Raw genomic sequence first — 23,162 nt, forward strand, 5'->3', positions numbered from 1 at the left:
ACACAGCTTATTATAATTTTAGTGCAGAACTTAAGCATGTGTAATGAGGTTTCATCTTTGTAGCCTCAGTATGCACCCAGGGAAAACACATGAAAGAACTAAATCAGCATAAGAATAACTTCTTCAAATTCTTCCTCTTCTTTATTTATTCCTTGTGAATTTAGTGTTTGTTTGACTGGTGGTGTTAGCTACTAGTTTCCATCCATGATTGTGTTCTTTCATTTCAATATATATATCCTTTCTTTTTTCTTTTTGAGAACTAAATCATCAATTAACATTTCTAAAAAAACAGATATAACTGAATGTATTCTCCTCAAAGGGAATGTTTCTGTGTCTAGAAGTGACTCTTATTAGTTCATAAAAAGAACCCAAACCACTCTTTTTATCTTAGCTCTACAAGTACTATCATTACATCGGTCTCCTGTGAGTTAAAATAGAGTTTGTGTGATAAATTCCCCTCAGACACAAAAGAATCCTATTTATAACCGCCTGATTATCAAAGATGCCTTTCTTGATGCTTCTTGTAGGAAATGGTTCACTTCCCTTTCCCCAATCCCCCCATTATCTCTGCTTTTGGTTTGGACGTACCACTTCAGTGTATACTACATCACTCCAGATCTAGTGCAATATATTTTTACATTCTGAAATTGTTTATTAGCTCATTGAATGTGAGCGACTAGGCTTTGTGTATTTGGGGATCAGTTGAATTCAACTTTTTAATTTATAGCACACCTGCAAACACTGTACAAGAGTGTTTGACAATCAAACAACAAATTCAGAGGAAGCTGGAGAACGGTTAGGAGAGAAAGAAAATAAGAGGATGGTAATGACCTATTACCATCCAAAGTAATCTTCATGCTTATTTACTGCAGTAATAAGTAAAATATAAAAAATTTGGTGTGCAGTTAGAGATATATATTTTGTACACACTTGCCCACAACTTTCTTTCTAAACCACGCCTCCCCCCCCCATCTCAGTCCATGGGTTTTCTTCATCTTCTGAGGTGGCCTGTATAGAGACCAGAACATTGCCTTAGAATTCTTCAGAGAGTGCAGTGCCTCAACTGTTTTAGAGTTAAACAGATCATGGCCCTGAAAAGGCAGGTCTTCAATAGTGACCTTAATCTGTTTAGAAATTTCTAATGACTGCAACCAGAATGTTCTTCTCATAGTGACCACAGTGGCCACTGATCTGCCTGCAGTGTCGAAGGCACCCAGTGAGGCCTATGAAGCTGTCTTTGCCATCAATTGGCCTTATGAAGTCACTGTTCTCGGTTCATCTCTAATCTCCTGAGGAAGTTTCTGAGATAGTTGCAGAACTTTGTGCCATTGCATAAAATCATTCATATTCATTATTACTTGGGTGATGCTTTAAAATTAAAAGTTAAAAGAACTGGTGGGGGGGGAAATTATATACACTTGGCTAAATAAAACTACTCTTGAACTGAAGGTAAATATATTGTCTGAGGAATTTACACTTTATTTCCTTTAAAAACATTGCATGCCAACAAATTGCTAGCCTTGCCAGTTTATCTGTTTTGACTAATGGACATGTTATGGTAGCAATCATTTGACCTGACTTGAATTTTGCATTCCCGAAAAAAAAAAAAAGAATATTTGATTCTTCAGAACTCAGTTGGAAGGGACAAGCCAAATTTTCCAATATAAAAGTGTAAGTAGAACACATATACACACACATGGATGGTGAACATCACACATGTGGGTAGTCACATCAGCACTTGGGTACATATGGTCTACTTGACTGCAAACTCCTTGGGGGTAAGGAGTGTCTTGATATCTTTGTTTTGTATATTCTTATTATTAGCTTCTTTTATAAATCGGAGTGCTGAGTTAGGATCCAGTCCAGTTCCTCTATCTGATATTGAGAGTTTTACCATTGGCTGCATTGAGTGAAGGATCACCACATTTAGTGCATAAGTACAATATGATTTAAAGGCACCAAAAATCGATGCTGAAGTCTTCATTTATACATCTGAAAAATAGTAAAGGTTATAAGAAGGCAAAAGGTGTATTCATTTTATTTATTTTTATTTATTTATTTATTTTAGCACAATGCCCAGCAAATGAAATCCGTACAGACTCATCTGGAGTGATCCTCAGTCCAGGTTACCCAGGCAACTACCCCAATTCTCAGACCTGCTCCTGGACTATTAAAGTTGAACCAAGCTATAACATCTCTATTTTTGTAGAAATGTTTCAGAGTGAAAAACAGTTTGATGAATTGGAAATATTTGACGGTAAGAGTTATTTAACTATCATCTGAATGCAAACAATGAATATAGAGATGAGACAAACTCAATTTCCAGAATGTTGGTGCCATCAGACAATGATGTGTTTGGAGCCTCCAAATGACTATTCTGCTTCACGTCTAAACTTTGGTATCCAGTGTTGTTTTCAATTACAGTATTTTTGAAAAAGCAGCTGATTAATTGTGTTAGGTCTGTCCTATTAGATTAATGTGGAAAGTTAAATATCTCTTTAAAGAAATTTGATAAATGATTATATGGTTTCATTGTGAACCTATCTTTTGAAAAACAAAAAAAAGGTGTCATTCGATTCCCATAAATTATACCAGAGATTATTGCCATTTGAGTTTAGATAATAGTTTAGATAGAGAGCTGTTTTACTATTCTTGGGCCAAATCCTGTGCTGAGAAATCACATGCAACTCTTGCAAATCACATGTGGGCATCTGAGCACAGAATTTAGCATGTTATCTTTATAATGTTGCCATTCCTGGTGATGCAATTCTCTTGGATTGAAATACCATATGTTTATATTCATAGAATTATTTAGGGTCCAAGTGCTTTCTAATCAAATATCTAGTCCATTCTCTTTATATTGTAGCAGAATATGTATCACGAGTCTTGAGTACATCTAATAAAGATGATTTCACAGCCCTTTATTACCTTATTCTATTGACAGGTCTCATAAAATTTTCCTCTCGTTCCTACACTATTTTTTTCCTGCTGCAGTTTAAGCTGATTACTAGTTATTCTGTTGTCATTGATTAATGAGAGCAATTGGTCCAAAACCACATCATAACATAATTTTATGTATTTGGAGACTATTATCACATCTACCCTTATTAAGCAAGAAGACTGCATGGTACAACTGATTAATGTACACGTTGGACATATTTTCATCATGTTACCAGGATACCCAAAAGGATATAATCATTATCAAGAGGTCTGAAGTGTCCTGTTGTAAATATAATTTGGACACTCTTTTTTTCCTTTATCAATTGATCTTTTAATATCTAATACAAATATTCATTCGCAATCTACAATGGTTTATTATAAAAACAAAATTTAGCAATCTTTTCAAATTGCCAGTTTTCTCTCTATAAGCTTCCCTGGCTCTGAGAGGTCAAAGAAGTAATTAGTGGGGGAAAGCTATTAACATTCTCCCTATCTCCTCACTACTCAGCACACATCTTCCAGATTAGAGAACAGCCACAGCTTTCCCTGGAACTTCCCCAGTGGCTTGAGCAATGTGTTTGTTTTCTTTCTTTTTCTTTCTTTTTCTATTTAGATTGCTTAATGCTCCTTGTGTAATTCTTTCTTATTTACTCATGCATTAAGTTTTAATTGAATCCAAGTATTGGTACTAAATCTAGGGGAAGAGTTAATATAGTTACCAATCACCAGTCTTAGACTCTAGCATATCCTTTGTGATGTAAAATTGCTTTTGGCTAAATTCATCTCTGGTTTAACTCCACTGAAGTCAGTGGAGTTATACCAGGGATGATTTGGGATCATTTTCTTTCATTAAAGCTCTAGTTGGAGTATTAGAAGCATCAAGCTTAGCTCAAAAGTCTTTGTCACTAGTCTGTATCTCATTACAGAAGAGCTACAATTTTTTTTAAAACAATTAACATTCACTTTCCCTGATTCTAAAGGTTCTTCTGGGCAAAGCCCTTTGTTGGTTTCTTTAAGTGGAAATCATACTGGACAACTAAACTTCACAAGCAGAAATAATCAGCTATATCTTCGCTGGTCAACTGACCATGCAACCAATAAGAAGGGATTCAAGATACGTTACTCAGGTTAGTAACTGTTATATGCTTAGAATAAATTATACTCTGTTTATACAAAGTAATCAGTAACAGACCTAAAATATTCACATCTAGTTGTCTGTAACTGACTGCTTCTCTGAAAGTAGTAAATCTTGCATGATATAGTTGTCACATTCCAGGGTACAGTCCAGACTAGCAAGGGGTTGTATCACCACCTGCCCTGCCTCTTTGGTGCCTCTCAATGCTTTTCTGCTGTAGCTCCCAACCTGGGCCCCTCATAAATAACCCTCCAGCATGCAGCTCACACCAAGTGTCTGTGTATAGCTGCAACCAGGCAGCAACATTCTGGTCACACTCTGGCTTCCAGCAGCCATGGTTACCATTTGCAGGGTGACTCCAAGACACTCGCATTCCTGAATTTTCCCACACAAAGTCCTGATGTTGGAAATCCTTTTCTCCATGCAGCAGGCTTTGGGCTGGTATACAAAAGGCCGTTGAAAAATGGGAACTCGACTGGGTCTGGGGAGGTTAGGCAGCCAAGCTAATTGCTGGTGCCTCCTTGTGGCGGATGTCCAGTGCATGTACTCTGTAGGGAAGGCATCCAGTGACCAGATAAATGGCCTGGTAAAGGACTTAAAAAGGAAGTGCTTGTTAAAGGAATGGAACGATGTGGGGTTTGGGACTCCTATGGTTGGAACGGCAGGGAGCCAAACTCCCTTTCGGATAGCCCACCTTACCCCTCCTATGAGAGAAGGGGGTGGATGATAAGGTTCTGCCAATAGATGTGCTGGATGGACCTGGATAGAAAAAGAGGGAGAGCTGGTGGAACCCCCTTGATAATTATAGAATAAACATGGGGTTACCTGTACTGTACACTTTTATCTGTCGGGTAGTCCCAGACGTCTAATAATAAAGTTGCAGCCTGATTAAATCCATATCAGGTGTCTCCTATCCTTCCTTCAGTATAGCCGGACAATCCAGTCACCCTTTGAAATGCATTTTCCTGAGGGTTATCCCTAAAGTTCCTTCCCGTTATTAGGACAGAGACATGGAGTTTTGTGGTGAAAAAGGTTTCATATGTTTTTTTTGATCGGTGATTGCTAGTCAACTTTGAAGACACTTGGCTAGAAGTGTTAGCTTGTCTTTTGTCTTTAAGAAACTGGTTTACTCCCATCCCAAACTTGTCTGGTAAACACACTTCAGTCATAATTTCAGTTTATGTTTGTAACTTTACATATAATGTTGCTACATACACTTCACCATGATATTATTGACGAGGAGTTATTAGTTTTCAAATAATACTTCACAAGGCATATTTTGTACAACAATTACAATAGTGTGTAGAGTGTGAACACAGGGTGCATTCGGTCACAATAGTAATTTCATCTGAGGATCTCAAAGTGCTTTACTGAGGACGGTAAGTAGTAATATCCTAATTTTAGAGATCAAGAAAGTGAGGCAGAGAGAGAAAAAAGAAGTATCTGTTCTTTCCTGTCTGAATACACTGTATGTAAAACCTGTGATGTAAATGACAAGATGATGATTCACAGAGTTATGAGATAAAGGGGTATTGAATTATAACATTAGCAAAAATATCAGTTGAACAATTCCTCAACAAAAATGATATGCTTGGCCTAAAAGGTATTGAAACATAACAGGGCTGAGGGAAGGAATCCTAAGCCACAGTAGTTATGTAGCTAGCTAATGGGTATGGAGTGAATAGTGTATGAGCTCTGCTGCTACTTTCCTATACAGGGTATTTTGTCATATAGATCTGAACTGTGGGGCAATCCTTCCCCCACAGAGTCTGGCTTGATTAGGTACTGAGTAGCTATTATTCAGTGGCGGTTATTGGGGAGGATTACAGTCAGTGAGAAACTGGATATAATTCAACAGTGTGTCCTTGTTGCCAAGAAGGCTAACGGTATATTGGGCTGTATTAGTAGGAACATTGCCAGCGGATCGAGAGAAGTGATTATTCCCCTCTATTCTGCACTGGTGGAGCCACATCTGGAGTATTGTGTCCAGTTTTGGGCCCCCCACTACAGAAAAGATGTGGACCAATTGGAGAGAGTCCAGCAGAGGGCAACAAAAGTGATTAGAGGGCGGGGCACAAGATTTATGAGGAGAAGTTGAGGGAACTAGGCTTATTTAGTCAGCAGAATTGAACATTGCGGGGGGATTTGATAGCTGCTTTCAATTACCTGAAGGGGGGTTCCAAAGAAGATAGAGCTAGGCTTTTCTCAGTGATGGCATATGACAGAACAAGGAGCAATGGTCTCAAGTTGCAGTGGGGGAGGTCTATGCTGGATATTAGGGAAAACTATTTTACTAGGAGGGTGGTGAAGCACTAGTGTGGGTTACCTAGGAAGGTGGTGAAATTTTCATCCTTAGAGGTTTTTAAGGCCCAGCTTGACAAAGCCTGGCTTGGATGATTTAGTTGGGGTTGGTCCTGCTTTGAACAGGGTGTTGGACTAGATGTTCACCTGAGGTCTCTTCGAACCCTATTCTTCTGTGATTCTATGATTACTTAACAAGCCACAGAACTGCTGTGCTGACATTCATCAAAGGCTGCTTCAGCCCACTGGTTCCTCTACTACAAGGGGCACAGGAAGGAAGGATCCCATAGCAGTAGTTGCTTGCCCCTGTTCCAGGTCCTCCAACCGCAATTCTGGGCAGAACTGTGAATGGGCACCCACACACGCACAACCTGCACCCGCGCGGACGCAGTCCACCTGACATTTGGACGGTGCTGCGCCTGCGCTGGCTGGTGTCCAGTGAGCAGCTGGCTGCATTACTGTGCACGTTCTTCTGGCACGGCCAGGGCTTCCACATGCCTGCCCGGTACGGTTGCCAGCTGTCTAATCACGCACACCCAAGGAGCCTTGCCCTGCCCCAGCCCCTCCCCTTCTCCAAGGCCCCATCCCCTGCTCATTCCATCCCCCGACCTTCACTCACTTTCACCAGACTGGGACAGGGAGTTGTGGTGTGGGAAGGGGTGCGAGGTCATGCTCTGAGAGGGAGTTTGGGTGCGGGGGGGGTGTGAAGGGTGCAGGTTCTGGGAGGGAGTTTTGGTGAGGAAAGGGTTGAGGAGTCGGGCTCTGGGAGGGAGTTTGTTTGCAGGAGGGGATGTGGGGTGGGAGCTCTGGGAGGGAGTTTGGGTGTGGGAGGGGGTGCAGGGAGCACGCTCTGGATAGACTAGGCAGCTCCCTTATAAATGAATAATTAGAGAATATCACATTATTAACACTAATGCTGGGATTTACAAAGTGACCTAAGGGATTTTGACACTCAATTCAAATTAATTTTATTTGGGAATTTTGCATCTAAATCCCTGGGGCAACATTGACAATCTTAGCCTAAATGTTTTAAATGATCCAGCAAGAGATTATATTAGTGAAAGAAAATGTATGATCTTGCAAATACAGACCAGCGTATACCCATGCTGCTGCTGTCCATGCATTAGTTGACTGGTGATGTGTCGTAAAGCATTGCAGTATGACAAGCCAGGCAGTCATTTTCCTGGTTGAGACAAGGTGGGTGAGGTGATATCTTTTATTTAACCAACTTTTGTTGGTGAGAGATGTGACGAGTTGCCCCCCCCCATTAAGATGCCACATGATGAGCTGAGATACCACTGAGCCCACCTGTTCTGCCAGCATGGACCCCCTTTTTACCTGTCTTGCTGTGCCAGGCTCTTAAGCTTCCTCCAGCATGCACACAGGCAGGGCCACACCCAACTGCAGAATGGCACAGACACTGAGATCAGCTCTGGGAAGACTTAAGGGAGTTGCCCCAGTACTCAGGTGCCCATCTCCCTTGGAGTGCAGACCCAAAGGTATATTATGATGTGGAGGAAGGTATGCACAGCCTCTCCCCTCCCCCTGGAATTATGAATTGCACAAACTGGGTTATATTATAATCAAGAAATGTTTATTAACTATAAAAGGTAGATTTTAAGTGGTTAAAGAGGTAGCATACAGAACAAAGCAGGTTACTAAACAAATAAAATGAAACATGCAGACTAAGCTGGGGTACGGACTCTAGGCTGGGGTAGGGGTTGGGGTGCCAGAGGAGATCAGGGGGTCGGTGCTTACCTTGGGTGGTTCCTGAAAGCGACCAGCACACTCCTCTGGCAGTGGCTCCTATGTGGGGAGTCCAGGGGGTCTCCACACACCTCTGCCCACAGGTACCACCCCCAGAGCTCCTATTGGCCACAGTTCCTGGCCAATGGGAGCTGTGGAATCAGCACTTGGGCTGGGGGCAGCACACAGAGATCCCCTCCCCAGGGCCCACAGGGATGTGCTGGCCACTTTCAGGAGCAGTACAGAGCAAGGGCAGGAAGGAAAAGGGCACTTTTAAATCGCCCAGGCCCCTGGACAGTTGCCACCTTTCCCCCTCTCGCCCCCATCGGCAGGTCTGCCTTGGCCCAACCATGCCACGTCCTTCATATCTAAATTTAAACTGCTGCACTGGGGCTCTATGCAGGGAATGTGAACCAACTGAATAGTCTGCAAAATCCTGCCCTCCAGTTTTTTAGTGGAATAAGGGTAGTTCCATTGCCAATGATGTCACTGTAACCATGAAGGCTGGAACAAGATTTGCCGCTGTGTGTGGATCCATTGGCCTTGTCACCATTTATGGGATAAAATAAACCTCTCTCCCCCACCCACACACACATTCGGCTCTAGACACTTACCACAGAGATCATTTATGCAGCATCTATGGGGAGGAAAAGTCTTTCTGCACTGATTATTGTACTATCTATGTCACTAAAACATATTGGTTTTGCTGTGTTTGAGCCATATATGGTTGTGTATCTCTCAAGGTTTTCAATGACTAACAAAACATTTTAATTTTTTTCACTTCAGAAAATATTTTATTGAGAGCCAGATTGTTCCCTTTTTGAGTGCACCAGGACATAGATTCAGGGAGCCTTCCTCCTGCCTCACAGTGCCAACTTCTAATCCCAAAGAAAGTAAAAAAAGCAAAGCTGAGCTTTCAGTGCTATTTGGGACTAAATAAATAGTGGGAGAGGAAAGAGCCCCAAATTTGTCACCTCATTGATTTTATTTGAGAAATGATAAAATTCTCTCTCCCCCACCCACACACACATTCGGCTCTAGACACTTACCACAGAGATCATTTATGCAGCAACTGGGGAGGATTTCTCTGTTGTGGGAGAGGAAAGAGCCCCAAATTTGTCACCTCATTGATTTTATTTGAGAAATGATAAATTATTTTGTGTCTGTGTGATATTAGAGAGAAAGAGTGTGAGTGTAGGGAAGGAGATATTGTCACAGGCAGATTATGGAAAGTCTTGAAAGGCAGCTGTACTGGCCTGCAGCTTGAGACCTCAGGTATTATTATGCACAAGTTAGACCATTTACAGCTTCGGCTCAACTCTTCTCCCCTTCGGTTTAGTTCTTGCTTCTAGATGTTTCCCAGTGTCTCTTTGGGTGGGGAGGCAGAGGAGAACCTTGATGACATCACTCCCCTGCCATATATAGTTATTGTGTAAGGCATGAACCCTATGTCTTCCAGTGGAAAAATACTGGCATTCCAACGTGAGGGTCCCGTACCAGGTCACTTGGACCCATATCTCTTCAGGGCTGTGGCAGCGATTGCTCGCAGGTTGTCTGAAGTGTCCACAGGAAGACTAAACCCTTTCACAGTCCATTGTCTTTGCTAATGGGCCATCAGCCCTGTTTGTCTTTTTCATTGTTGTACCTGAGGGGCTAGTTGGGGGTGACACCCAAAGTAACACATTTGAAATACAGCTACATAGTCAATATTCCTAACTCCAGATACAGAAATGATACAGGCCTACAATTTGGATAATCACATTCAGTAAATCATAACTTTCCAACAATATCTTACATAAGCCATCTTGCATAAAGTATATCTCACTTATGCCATATCCATATCATAAGCATATTTCTATAGAGAATATGGAGTGTAATGTCACAAGAGACACAAGCTTTCAAGCCCCACAGAGCTCTTCTTCAGGTCTTGGAAAGGTACTCCCAGAGTTACAGCAAAATGCAAGGTGGAACAGATTATTTAGCATAAGTAGTTAGCACATACTGCAATGAACCATTTAAGGTAGACGTGTAAACACCTCTGCAGTCATAGGACAAAAAGAGGGGGTTAGTGGGTTACAGATCTTGGTAATAAGCCATAACCCACATCTCTGCAGTCTTTTTGTCCTATGACTGCAGAGATGTTAATGGGCCATTCTACCTTGAATAGGCCCTGTGACCAGGAGAGGTGGGGGAACAGGAGGAAGGGAGGGAAAGATACTCACCTCTCATGTGCGGTTCCTACCAGCTAGGTGCAATCCTACACTCTTTCTTTTTTATGTTCCCAGCACCCCCTGTTGACAGTTGCCTTCATCGGGTAGGTCTTCAGCAGCTCAGCCTACCGGCTTAGTCACACACAGACACATGAAGGAACCCTTTCCAGGATAATACAATCCAACAAAAAATTGGCCTTCTCAAAGTCTTCAGCCCTGTCTCCTGGCCTATTTAAATTCTAGCCCCTGTCTCCGGTTCCAAAACAAATCTTGTCCCCTTCTCGGGGCTTTGGCCACTCTGCCAGTTGCCAGTGGGGGGACACAGGTCTGCCCATTACTCTGGGTCTCAAGCCAGAAACCCTACAGGTAGCAGCCATGTGCTGCTTTCTTTGCTAATTGCTACTGCTGCATTCCCTGGGCTGCTTCCCACTGTCCCATCACATTCTTGGGTTCTCTGTCTGCTCCCTGTTTAAGCAGGGTCTCTACTAGGCCTCCTTAGAGAGTTTCTCAGTCTCTGTCCTAATTTCTCAGGGTATTATCTCAGGCCTCTTTGCCTGCAGGGCTTCTATATCCCAACTATACGGCAACTTTTCCCAACCTAGCGCTAAAAATTTCCCAAATCTGATGACAAATTCCCAGATAAAGTTTTTTACAGTGCTTCTGTATCCTGGGAAATTTTCCAAAACCTGGGAATTTGTGAGGAAAATGTTTCAACTTGGGAAATTGGGAATTTTCATTCAAACATGTTACTCAAAAATTCCCAGATTTTGGGAAATTTCCCAGGATATAGAAGCACTGTTTGCCTGGAGAGCTTGTAACTGTCTCTGCCCCCTTTCAGTCAGGGTTCTCTCTCCAAGGCCTCTTCACCTGGAAAACTTCACAGTCCTATCCCTGCTTGAGTAGGGTTTCTCTCCAGTCTCTCTACCCATGGAATCTCACAGTCTTCCTCTACTTCTTTACCTTTCTGGTCCCAGCCAGTGACTGCTCTGCTCAGGTCCTGTATGTCCCTCTAAGTGAGCCAGCTGAGCTCTGATTGGCTGCTTCCCTGCAGCCTTTCTAGGAAGGTCGGGAGGACCCACCTTCACTGCTCCTTTTCCTCAGTGTGGTAGGATTGCAGGGCCTCCAGCAGGGAGCATCAAAGGGCCTGGCATACCCTGTCACAGTCGTTTACAATATGTCCTAACTACTTATGCTAAACAATCTGTTCCACCTTGCAGGACCGCCCGGGGGTGTGGGAGAACTGGGGCAATTTGCCCCAAGCCCCCACGAGAGTTTTTCGGGGCCCCTGGAGCGGGGTCCTTCACTCACTCCGGGGGCCCCGGAAAACTCTCGCGGGGCTCGGGCCCCCGGAGCTTCTGCCACTCCGGGTCTTCAGCTGCAATTCAGCGGCAGGGGGTCCTTCCACCCTGGGACCCGCCTCCTGAATCCTCTGGGCAGCCCTGCCACCTTGCATTTTGCTGTGACGCTGGGAGTACGTTTCTGAGACCTGAAGAAGAGCTGTGTGTGTCTCAAAAGCTTGTCTCTCTCTCCAACAGAAGCTGGACCAATAAAAGATATTACCTCACCCACCTTGTCTCTCTAATATCCTTGCACTGATACAGCTACAACTGGCTGGTCTTTAGTCAAAATTGACAAATGGGCATTGCCGATATAAGTGAACTGAAAATGTACAAATGTGTTACTTTGAAGAAAACATTAATACTTAGAAGGCCTTGAAAGATCTTTGCTGATATGTCACTGAGAAAAGTAAATTAAATCTATAATGCAATACTAGTTCAGGTCAATGCAGTGGCTGGCTTACACTTTGTCATTAATGTGGGTGAAAGGTTTGTTGTTCCTAGACAAATGCACTCCTGCATCACTGCACTCGTACCTGCTAATCCTCTCATAGAGTCAGTGCAGCACCTGTCTCAGAAGTCTTATTGGAAAAGAAAAATATTTTATCTCTGTAGTTGTAGGAATGAGGTTGGAATACATTATAAGCATTCTATCCCATTGATTCCCATTGAAACACAGAAATGGAGTGCAGGTGATAGTGGCTGGAATTTTGACATTGACATTTCCTATGGCACTAGCTGACCCTCAAGCCTTTAGACATTTTTTATTTTATTGCCTTATACTTGCTTCTTTACTAACACTGTTAATGCCTGATCCGCAAGTTGTTGAACACTCAGCACCCTCAACTCCAATGGATTTAGTAGTAAGATCACATTTTGAATGATTACTAAACTATATAGATCAGGAGTGGGCAAACTTTTTGGGCCGAGGGCCACATCAGGGTAGGGAAATTGTATGCAGCACTGGGGCAGGGGTTGGGGTGTGGGAGGGAGTGCGGGGTGTGGGAGGGAGTGCGGGTGTGCAGGAAGAGGCTCAGGCAAGGGATTGGGGCAGAGGAGGAGTGCGGGCTGTATGAGGGAGCTCAGGGAAGGGGGAGGGGTGCGGCGTGCAGGAGGGGGCTCAGGGCAGGGGGACAGGAGCGGTGTGGAGTGCGGGGTGCTCAGGGCAGGGAGTTGGGGTGCAGGAGGGGTGCAAGGTGAAGGAAGGGGGCTTAGGGGAGGGAGTTGGGGGTGGGGGTACAGGAGGGGTTCGGGCTCTGGCCCAGCACCGCTTACCTCAAGTGGCTCCAGGGTGGCAGCACCGCGCACCAGGGCCAGGGCAGGCTGCCTGCCCTGTCCCCGGCCCCGCACCATTCCCAGAAGCACTGCAGCCCCTGGGGGAGAGTAGGCGGAGGTTCCTGCATGCGCTGACCTTGCTGCGCCTCCAGGTACCTCCCCCGAAGCACCCATTGGTCGCGGTTCCCCATTCCCAGCCAATGGGAGCTGCGGGGGGCAGTGCCTGGAGGCCAGGGCAATGCATGGAGCCCTCTGCCCCCAAACCTGGGAGCCACAGGGACTTGGTGCCAGTGGCACCATGGGCTGGATCCAGTCCACGAGCTGTAGTTAGCCTACCCCCGATATAGAGTGAATACAGAAGGAATTCAGATATAAAACACCATAAACTCTCCTCCACCCTTTCCCCAGATGCTATCACTTGTAAGCTTTACTAAAAGCTTAAAATAAATGTTACTTTTTTAATGTTACGGCATTTAGTTGCAAAAAAAAAAAAGGAAAGAAAAAAAGAAAAAAAATTAAAAAAAGAAAAGAAAAAACAGCTGCTGACCTACTTGTCCTTCTAGGGTTGCCAATTTTGTTTGGATGTATTCCTGGAGGTTTCATCACATAACATAATCTTTAATTAAAGATTAATCTTTAATTCCTGGAGACTCCAGGACATATCAAGGAGGGTTGGCAACCCTATGTCCTTCTTTCCAAAGAATACCTGATAGTTTACAAATATTGATTTTGACGTTTACTTAAAAATTTCTTTCGTGTATACTGTGGTGGTTCTACACTCCTGACCCAGGCAGAACTCCAGTTGAATAGGACTTTTGGCTAGGGGAAGACTGCAGGAACAGTTTCTGACATACTGGCTATCCATGACATCTTTCCCAATTAACTTTGTGCCGCATGAGGCTTAAAGGGGTCTGTCTAGCAGGGGCTCTGAGCATTTCTGTACAAACTCTGAAGTGGATCTAATCTGGGTCTGTTGCTAATAAGTGGCTATTATAAATGTATATTTTACACACTGACACCCACACACAGTCCCTCACTATGTTAAAACAATATTATTAATAAAGCACTCAGCTATTAGGAAATGACCCTGGCCAGTTCTAGCCTCTTCTCCCAGTCCCAGCCACCTCACCCAAACAGTCCCTGTCTCTCCTTTCTCCCATATTGTCTTATGGTTAACTTGTGTCCCCCTGTTTGTTTCATCCATCTCTTGTCTTATACTTGGACTTTTAGTTTCTTGGGGCAGGGATTATCTTGTTGTTATGTTTCTGTACAATGCCTAGTACAGTGGGACTCTGATCTATGATAGGTTCCTAGGTGCTACTGTAATAAATAAAACAACAACAGAAAAAAGGAAAAAAAAAAAGAAACATTTTCAGTGGGTTTTCTCATTTTGTGTAATTCAGATGCCTACCTCTCACCTGTTTTATGCCCCATTAAGGTTGCTGTTTGGAAGGCTCACACATACTGTATGCTTCAGGAGTGACCAGATTGTGGCTCTTTTACCATTAAAGGGTGGCTCACAGAGCCCCCCACAGCTCCCCTCATTCTCCACCTACCAGACTGGGGGAGGGGAGCTCAGGACCTCTGCCTTGCAATGGGGTGGAGGAGTAGGGGCTTCCACCCAGCAGGGAAGGGGGTTTGGTGGCTTCAGCTCTGTGACATGTACGTGCTGGAGCTCGGGGATTCAGGAGTGGGGCTGAAGCCCCGAGACCCATCAGGCCCCTTCCATGTGGATGAAGCCCCGAGCCCTGGCAGGCATGCATGGCTCTCAAACTTTTGAAGATTGCTGTATGTGGCTTGGCAGATCAGTAAGTTTGGCCACCTCAGTATAGTTTGTCCTTATATGACCACATTTTAAAAAGTAGAGAGAAAGAACATGCTAATAAATTCTCCTGCAATGCAGAAAAAATAAAATAAATAATCCAAGCATATAGGTAATAGTTTCTTCTTAGAGCTGCAAAACTGTCAAGATCACTTTGCAATTCTTTTTTGACTGAAATGAAAATAGTATTAAACCTCAGCTGTCATTCTCAACTTCCCTTGAGAGATTCAAAACTAAATGCTGCTTAAGGCTTTCCTAGAACCAATAAAAGCCTTTAGTTTTAACCATCTTGCTTCAAAAACATAATCCCTTTGTTTCTTAAATTAGTTGAAAAGTAAATTAATGTAATATTTATTGTCCCTCTTTAAATGTCAATTCCCTTTTTAGACAATCAAGGGTATTTCTATAATTTCATGCATTTAATTGAAGTATGTACGCAAATGTCACTGTGATTGTAAATGATATTCAGTTTGGCCCAAAAGAGAGCCTTTTACTGAGCCATCCTTGCTTCCTGACTTGCCTCCAACTCCATTCCTTTGGGGGCTGTTACCATTACTTCATCTCCCAAGCATTGCCTCTATACTGACAACACTCAAAGGGCAAACAGCCATAACTCTTTGAACAGAATGTCAGGATTGATCCACATTTCTTCAGTGTTTTTAATATGGATTCTAGTTACTGGGCTGGGATTAGGGTTGTGGTTTCTTAGAAATCTTGTGCTGAATCTTGCATTTAATTATACAAGGGTGTATGCATATAGCATCAAAGGCCACTGCTTTGAAAGGAGTCTCCCACTTTTGTGCTAAGAGCACATTACATTCCCCGGACTGCAAATCTATATTGATAATCTAGTCAAAGAGCTACTAGAAAAAATAATCTCTTTCCAAAATGAAAACCACAGTTGGATTTCCTATATAAGTGGTATGACAAAATCAAAACTTTTTATCCAGAATTCCCCATCCCAAGAGAACACTGATGCTTAGTATAGAAATAGAACCTGGACATAGACTCATAGACTTGAAGGTCAGAAGGGACCATTATGATCATCTAGTCTGACCTCCTGCAAAATGCAGGCCATACAATCTCACCCATCCACTTCTATAACAACCCCCTAACCTATGTCTGAGTTATTGAAGTCCTCAAATTGTGATTTGAAGACCTCAAGCTGCAGAGAATCCTCCAGCAAGTGACCTGTGCCCCATGCTGCAGAGGAAGGCGAAAAACCTCCAAGGCCTCTGCCAATCTGCCCTGGAGGAAAATTCCCTCCTGACCCCCCAAATATGGCGATCAGTTAAACCCTGAGCATGTGGGCAAGACTCACCAGCCAGCACCCAGGAAATAATTCTCTGTAGTAACTCAGATCCCACCCCATCTAACATCCCATCCCAGACCCCTGGGCATACTTACCTGCTGATAATTTGGCAACTGATCTTTGATTAATTGCCAAAATTAGGCTATCCCATCATACCATCCCCTCCATAAACTTATCAAGCTTAGTCTTAAAGCCAGATATGTTTTTTGCCCCCACTACTCCCCTTGGAAGGCTGTTCCAGAACTTCACACCTCTGATGGTTAGAAACCTTCGTCTAATTTCAAGTCTAAACTTCCTAGTGTCCAGTTTATATCCATTTGTTCTTGTGTCCACATTGGTACTAAGCTTAAATAATTCCTCTCCCTCCCTAAATATTAATCCCTCTGATATATTTATAAAGAGCAATCATATACCCCCTCAACCTTCTTTTGGTTAGGCTAAACAAGCCAAGCTCTTTGAGTCTCCTTTCATAAGACAGGTTTTCCATTCCTCGGATCATCCTAGTAGCCCGTCTCTGAACCTGTTCCAGTTTGAATTCATCCTTCTTAAACATGGGAGACCAGAACTGCACACAGTATTCCAGATGAGGTCTCACCAGTGCCTTGTATAACGGTACTAACACCTCCTTATCTTTGCTGGAAATACCTTGCCTGATGCATCCTAAAACTGCATTCACTTTTTTAACAGCCATATCACATTGGCGGCTCATAGTCATCCTGTGATCAACCAATACTCCGAGGTTCTTCTCCTCCTCTGTTACTTCCAACTGATGCGTCCCCAATTTATAACTAAAATTCTTAATCCCTAAATGCATGACCTTTCACTTTTCACTATTAAATTTCATCCTATTACTATTAGTCCCGTTTACAAGGTCATCCAGATCTTCCTGTATGATATCCTGGTCCTTCTCTGTGTTAGCAATACCTCCCAGCTTTGTGTCATCTGCAAACTTTATTAGCATATTCCTGCTTTTTGTGCCAAGGTCAGTAATAAAAAGGATAAATAAAATTGGCCCCAAAACTGATCCCTGAGGAACTCCACTAGTAACCTCCTTCCAGCCTGACAGTTCACCTTTCAGTATGACCCGTTGTAGTCTCCCCTTTAACCAGTTCCTTATCCACCTTTCAATTTTCATATTGATTCCCCATCTTTTCCAATTTAACTAATAATTCCCCATGTGGAACTGTGTCTAATGCCTTACTGAAATCAAGGTAAATTAGATCCACTGTGTTTCCTTTGTCTAAAAAATCTGTTACCTTCTCAAAGAAGGAGATCAGGTTGGTTTGGCACGATCTACCTTTTGTAAAACCATGTTGTATTTTGTCCCAATTACCATTGACCTCAATGTCCTTAACTACTTTCTCCTTCAAATTTTTTTCCAAGACCTTACATACTACAGATGTCAAACTAACAGGCCTATAGTTACTCGGGTCACTTTTTTCCCCTTTCTTAAAAATAGGAACTATGTTAGCAATTCTCCAGTCGTACGGTACAACCCCTGAGTTTACTGATTCATTAAAAATTCTTGCTAATGGGCTTGCAATTTCATGTGCCAGTTCCTTTAATATTCTTGAATGAAGATTATCTGGGCACTCTGATTTTGTCCCATTAAGCTGTTCGAGTTTGGCTTCTACATTGGATGTGGTAATATCTACCTCCATATCCTCATTCCCATTTGTCATCCTACCATTATCCCTAATCTCCTCATTAGCCTTATTAAAGACTGAGGCAAAGTATTTATTTAGATATTGGGCCATCCCTAGATTATCCTTAACCTCCATTCCATCCTCAGTGTTTAGCGGTTCCACTTCTTCTTTCTTTGTTTTCTTCTTCTTTATATGGCTATAGAACCTTTTACTATTGGTCTTAATTCCCTTTGCAAGGTCCAACTCTACATGGCTTTTAGCCTTTCTCACTTCATCCCTACGTGTTCTGACCTCAATAAGGTAGCTTTCCTTGCTAATCCTGCCCATCTTCCACTCCTTGTAGGCTTTCTGCTTTTTCTTAATCACCTCTCTGAGATGCTTGATCATCCAGCTTGGTCTACAACTCCTGCCTATGATTTTTTTCCCCTTTCTTGGGATGCAGGCTACTGAAAGTTTCTGCAGCTTTGACTTGAAGTAATTCCAGGCCTCCTCTGCCTTTAGATCCACGAGTTCTTCAGTCCAATCCACTTCTCTAACTAATTTCCTTAATTCTTTAAAGTTAGCCCTTTTGAAATAAAAAATCCTAGTCTCAGATCTATTTTTGTTTATCCTTCCATCTAGTTTGAACTGAATTAGCTCATGATCACTCAAACCAAGGTTGTCCCCTACAACCATTTCTTTTATGAGGTCCTCACTACTCACCAAAACCAAATCTAAAATATCATCCCCTCTTGTTGGTTCTTCAACTACTTGGTGAAGAAATCCATCAGCTATCACATCCAGAAAAATCTGAGCCCTATTATTATTACTAGCACTTGTCCTCCATTCTATATCTGGAAAATTAAAGTCTCCCATTATCACACAATTCCCATTAGTATTTACTTCATTAAAAACATTAAAGAGGTCTCTATCCATATCCAAATCAGATCCCGGCGGTCTGTAGTACACCCCAAGCACTATCTCAGGGGAGGCTCTAGTAGTTTTCTTTCTCAATGTGAATTTTGCCCAGACAGACTCTGTCTTATCACTTCTTATTTCTTTACAGTTAACCTCATCACTGACATACAATGCTACTCCACCACCTTTGCCTTTATTTCTGTCTTTCCTAAACAGCACATAGCCTTCAATACCTGTACTCCAGTCATGACTACTATTCCACCATGTTTCTTTTATCCCTATCCGGTTTCACTTCCCGCACCAGTAGCTCTAGTTCCTCCATTTTGTTACCTAGGCTCCTCGCATTAGTGTACAGACATCTTAATTTTTGCCGTTTGGCTTCACTGACGTTCTTTACCCGGTTAGGCACAGACATTCTACCACCAGTATCACCTATTAGACTGGTATGTATACTACCCTTCCTCCTTATGTCCATTCTTCTGCCCACGGCTGTATCCTCTCTTACTTTGTTTTCTTCCCTCTCAATGCTGAATTCCGGCATGGAGATTACCTGGACATCTCCCAACCACCTCCTCCCAATTCCTAGTTTAAAGCTCTCTTAATCAGTTGTGCCAGCCTCCATCCTAGAAGCCTATTTCCCTCCTTACTCAGGTGAAGTCCATCCCGAGAGAACAGTCCTCTGTCCCTGAATGCTTCCCAGTGGCCGTACATACCAAAGTCCTCCTTATAGCACCACTGCCTGAGCCATCTGTTGATTGCCATAATCTTGTCACACCTTTGTTGCCCTTCTCTAGGAACAGGCAAAATCCCACTGAAGATCACCTGAGCCTCGATTTCTTTAAGCGTCTTCCCCAGTCTGGCATAGTCTCCCTTGATACGTTCCAGTGAGAATCTAGCCGTATCATTCGTTCCCACATGAAGGACAATCAACAGATTCTTTCCTGCTCCCGTTAGGATCCTTTTCAGCCTCAGGTCCACATCTCGTATCTTAGCACCCGGCAGACAGCACACCCTTCTGTTTCCCGGATCAGATCTAGTTACAGGCCTGTCTATTCTTCTCAGTAAGGAGTCCCCAATCACGTAGACCTGCCTTTTCCTGGTGACAGCGTGATTCTCCAGTCTATCCCCTGCTCCCACTGGCTGCAAGTCCTCTCGATTCCTATTCACCCTTGCAAATCCTCTGCAACCCATCCCGTATCCTCCTGGGGCTCATATTTGGTGTTGTCTCCATTGACTCTTCTCCTCTTCCTGTAGGACTAGCTGCTCTTCTCTTTTTTCTTGCCCTCTCACCTTCAGCAACCACCTGCTGTGCCCCTTCTTCATTTTCCAACTCTGCAAACCTGTTCCTGAGCTCTATTTCTCCTTCACTGGCCCGTCTTTTCCTCTGCCTGGTTCTCTTAGTCACATGCTTCCACCTACCACTTTCCTCACCCAGCAGTCTCCCCTCAGAATTCTTTGGTCCTACTTCCATCTGCAAGTCTGAGATTATCCCTTCAGCCGCCTCATGTCTTTGCTCCATCATCTGCTCGAATCCCCATCTAAACTCAACCAGAGTTTCCACCTGCATCTCCAGTCCTCGGATCTTTTCTTGCATCAGCTCTATCAGTCGGCACTTCATGCAGACGAAACTCTTTTCAGGTACCTCCTCCAGAATCATGTACATGCCGCAGCTTCCACATCCAGTCATCCTCATTGTGTCTTTTACTGCTGCCTCTGTATCGGTCATAGCCTGCTCCTCCAACAGAACTCCCACTGAAACTCCCCTGTTTACAGCTCTGTTTGCTGACTACTGTGCCGCTGCAGCTGTCTAGGCCGCTGCCTGACTGGCTGTCTGCCATTTTTAGGACCCCTAATCAGAGAAGCCCCGCCCTCTAAGCAGGGCTCAGCTTCTCTCCCAGCACACTGCCCCTACCAGCCTCCACACATACAAACTGCAAAATACAATACATAAAATACAAAAACCTGCTCCTCCAACAGAAGTCCCACTGAAACTCCCCTGTTTACAGCTCTGTTTGCTGGCTGATGAACCACTCCTGATCTGGGACTTGGTTGTTCAAAATAAACTGAAGCCCTGTTGATTCAGCCCATCTCTAAATAACAGAGGAACATCCCAGACAGTGGGAGGAACAGATAATTCATTACATATTTTAAGATCAGTACAATAGATGTGGGAAGGATTTGTAGTTACATTTGTGTCATATAAAGGCTTCTTAGATAACAGCAAAAATTCCTCTTGGAAATAGTGGTGTGGTGAGGGCTCAGCATACTAGAATACTGCATTTTACCAGGTATGATATGAGGATGGAAATCAGAAAAGCTGATGCTTTCTGTGTCTTTAATATTAGGCTGTAGATGTTTTTTTCCAAGTTGCCTTTGATAAAATCACAGGCTTTGTGTATTGTGTTATGAAATGGAATATAGGAGTGCACAAACGTACTCCATAGTCCAGGCATTCCGATTCTCTATTAAAGAAATGACCCATTCAGTCTTGGTGAATGATATGGGGACATCATTAGATAAAAACACATATAGTTTCCTAATCTAAGTTATTAATTTGTATTTAAAGATTACTAAATAGCCAATTCATATTTTAATTCAGTTTACTTTTGCAATTCTCTCAGTTTAGACAATGAAAATATATTTGTCAGCTTTAATTTATCATCAGTTTCTAGACAATTTCACTTTCAGGTTCTCAGACACTAATGCAATACTGAAATGTCTGAAGTTGCAAATAGTGTAAAGTAATAGGTCATGCTTGTTGTATGAAGAAAAAAAATATATCCATTGAATTTAAAAATAAAGTCAGGGAAAAATTTGAATTGGTCGTAGGCTTTATAAAAGTCCGCTTTTTACAAAAAACAGAATATAGGACTTCAATGAACTTCCTGGGTCACTGAGTTTCATTCCCTGCAGACTCAAATAATCCCATCACAAATCCTATTTATAAATTTAATGAACTCCATCTGAAAACTGGTAAAATTTGTCCCCACAACTACTATTGGAAGGCTACTCCAGAACCTCACTCTTCCAATAATCAGAAGTCTTCTAATTTCCAGCCTAAATGTATTCATAGCCAGTTTACATCCATTTGTTCTTGTACTGATATTGCCCTTTAGCTTAAATAGCTCTTATCCCTCCTTGGTATTTGCTCCTTTGTTTTGGACCAGGATTTCCCTGATAGCACACCTATAATATAAGATAGGAGCAAGACTCTTTCCTTTTTAAAGATGACTGTTAACCATTCACTCAACTAAAAAACAAGCAAAACCAAACAAAATCCCATACCTAGATACTGAAAACTGAAGGGGGAGGGGATAGTATCACAAATATTAATAACATAAAAATAATACATATGGATAGCACAGTTGTATCATTGTTTGTAAAATGTGTCAACCGTATAAATCAATTTTGTAGCAGGTAAATGCCTATGATAAATTAATGCATACAACATATCCAATATCCTGTCATTTAAATTTTTAATTTCTTTACAGATTGCAGTATCAATTAATTTTGTGATATACAATAGGAATATATTCCAGGCTATATTTTGTACTGAAAAAAAATGGTGCTCTAGGCTGGATTTTTTTAAAGGGGTTGAGGCAGTTTAGGAATCCAACTACAGCTGAATTCCAAACCATAGGAATCTAGGTAATTATCTATGAAATAGTTAATAAAGGGAAGCAAGATTTTGTTTGATCCTGTCTCATTGTTTTGTATCAAGCATTTTCCAATGGTAAAATATCCTATACAGCTTGAATCAGATCAGATTTTATCATCAAACAACCTGTTCATTGGACTGAATTTTGGAATTCTTCCTATGTAGTCATAGAAATTAATATTGGAGGCATTTAATATATATCCCTGAATATAGCTCCAATCAGTACTTGTGCCAACTGTGAGTCAGAAGTACAGTGTTCAAAACAACAATACTAATTGTGAGATGTTGCAGCCTATGCAGTACAGCAATGGGTGGAAAAAAAACTTTTACCTGGAAAATTTTGTTATTTCACCTCCCAACAGGAGAGTAATTTTGCCATAAATCTGGCTCCTGCTTCTATGTTTCTTGACTAGTATTCATTATGCCCATCTCTTGGTGACTTTCTCAGCTGCCTACTAGCTGATACTCAGAAGGGAAGTGGCTATAACTCTGTCGCCATCTGTAGCAGGTTTCAACTGAAGACAAATTTATTTAAACAATTAATTGATTGTAGTTGAAATTTGCTCTAGAATTGACAGGAGATGTAGTTAATTCTATCCTGAATAGCCACCAAGCCAACCAAATGAGTGGTTGATGGCCTCAACTGGATGCAAAGTAGGAAGGTGGAAAAGATGGAAAAACAACATGATAGGGGTCTAAGTCCTTCCTTAAAATGATAGGAGGGGAGAGATTAGGTCTAAACCTGAAAGACCTACCAAGTGTGGATCTTATGTAAGTTATTGTGAGCCAGTGAAGTAATGGGGCTGGAGTCAAAGTTGAAATTTCAGCCTAGATGTAAAACTATTTGGCCTTTGTGCATAGTAAATTATATAACTATTGACCT

At 42.4% G+C, this 23,162-nt stretch overlaps 1 protein-coding gene across 16 annotated transcripts in view; it reads left to right on the forward strand.

Annotated features, from left to right (window-relative positions):
* The window catches only part of CSMD1 (CUB and Sushi multiple domains 1), a 1,616,238-nt gene that overhangs the window by 1,439,521 nt on the left and 153,555 nt on the right, over nt 1–23,162 (forward strand). For all 16 annotated transcript variants that reach the window (XR_005595828.1, XM_039529053.1, XM_039529047.1 and 13 more), the window contains 2 exons: nt 2,069–2,257; nt 3,921–4,067. Coding sequence is in view for 15 of the 16 variants with exons in the window: in XM_039529053.1 (XP_039384987.1) it covers nt 2,069–2,257; nt 3,921–4,067 (336 nt within the window). In the remaining variant the exon portion in view is untranslated. The remainder of the gene's footprint in view (nt 1–2,068; nt 2,258–3,920; nt 4,068–23,162) is intronic.

Source organism: Mauremys reevesii, linkage group 3, assembly GCF_016161935.1.
Source record: "Mauremys reevesii isolate NIE-2019 linkage group 3, ASM1616193v1, whole genome shotgun sequence".
Taxonomy (NCBI): Eukaryota; Metazoa; Chordata; order Testudines; family Geoemydidae; genus Mauremys; species Mauremys reevesii.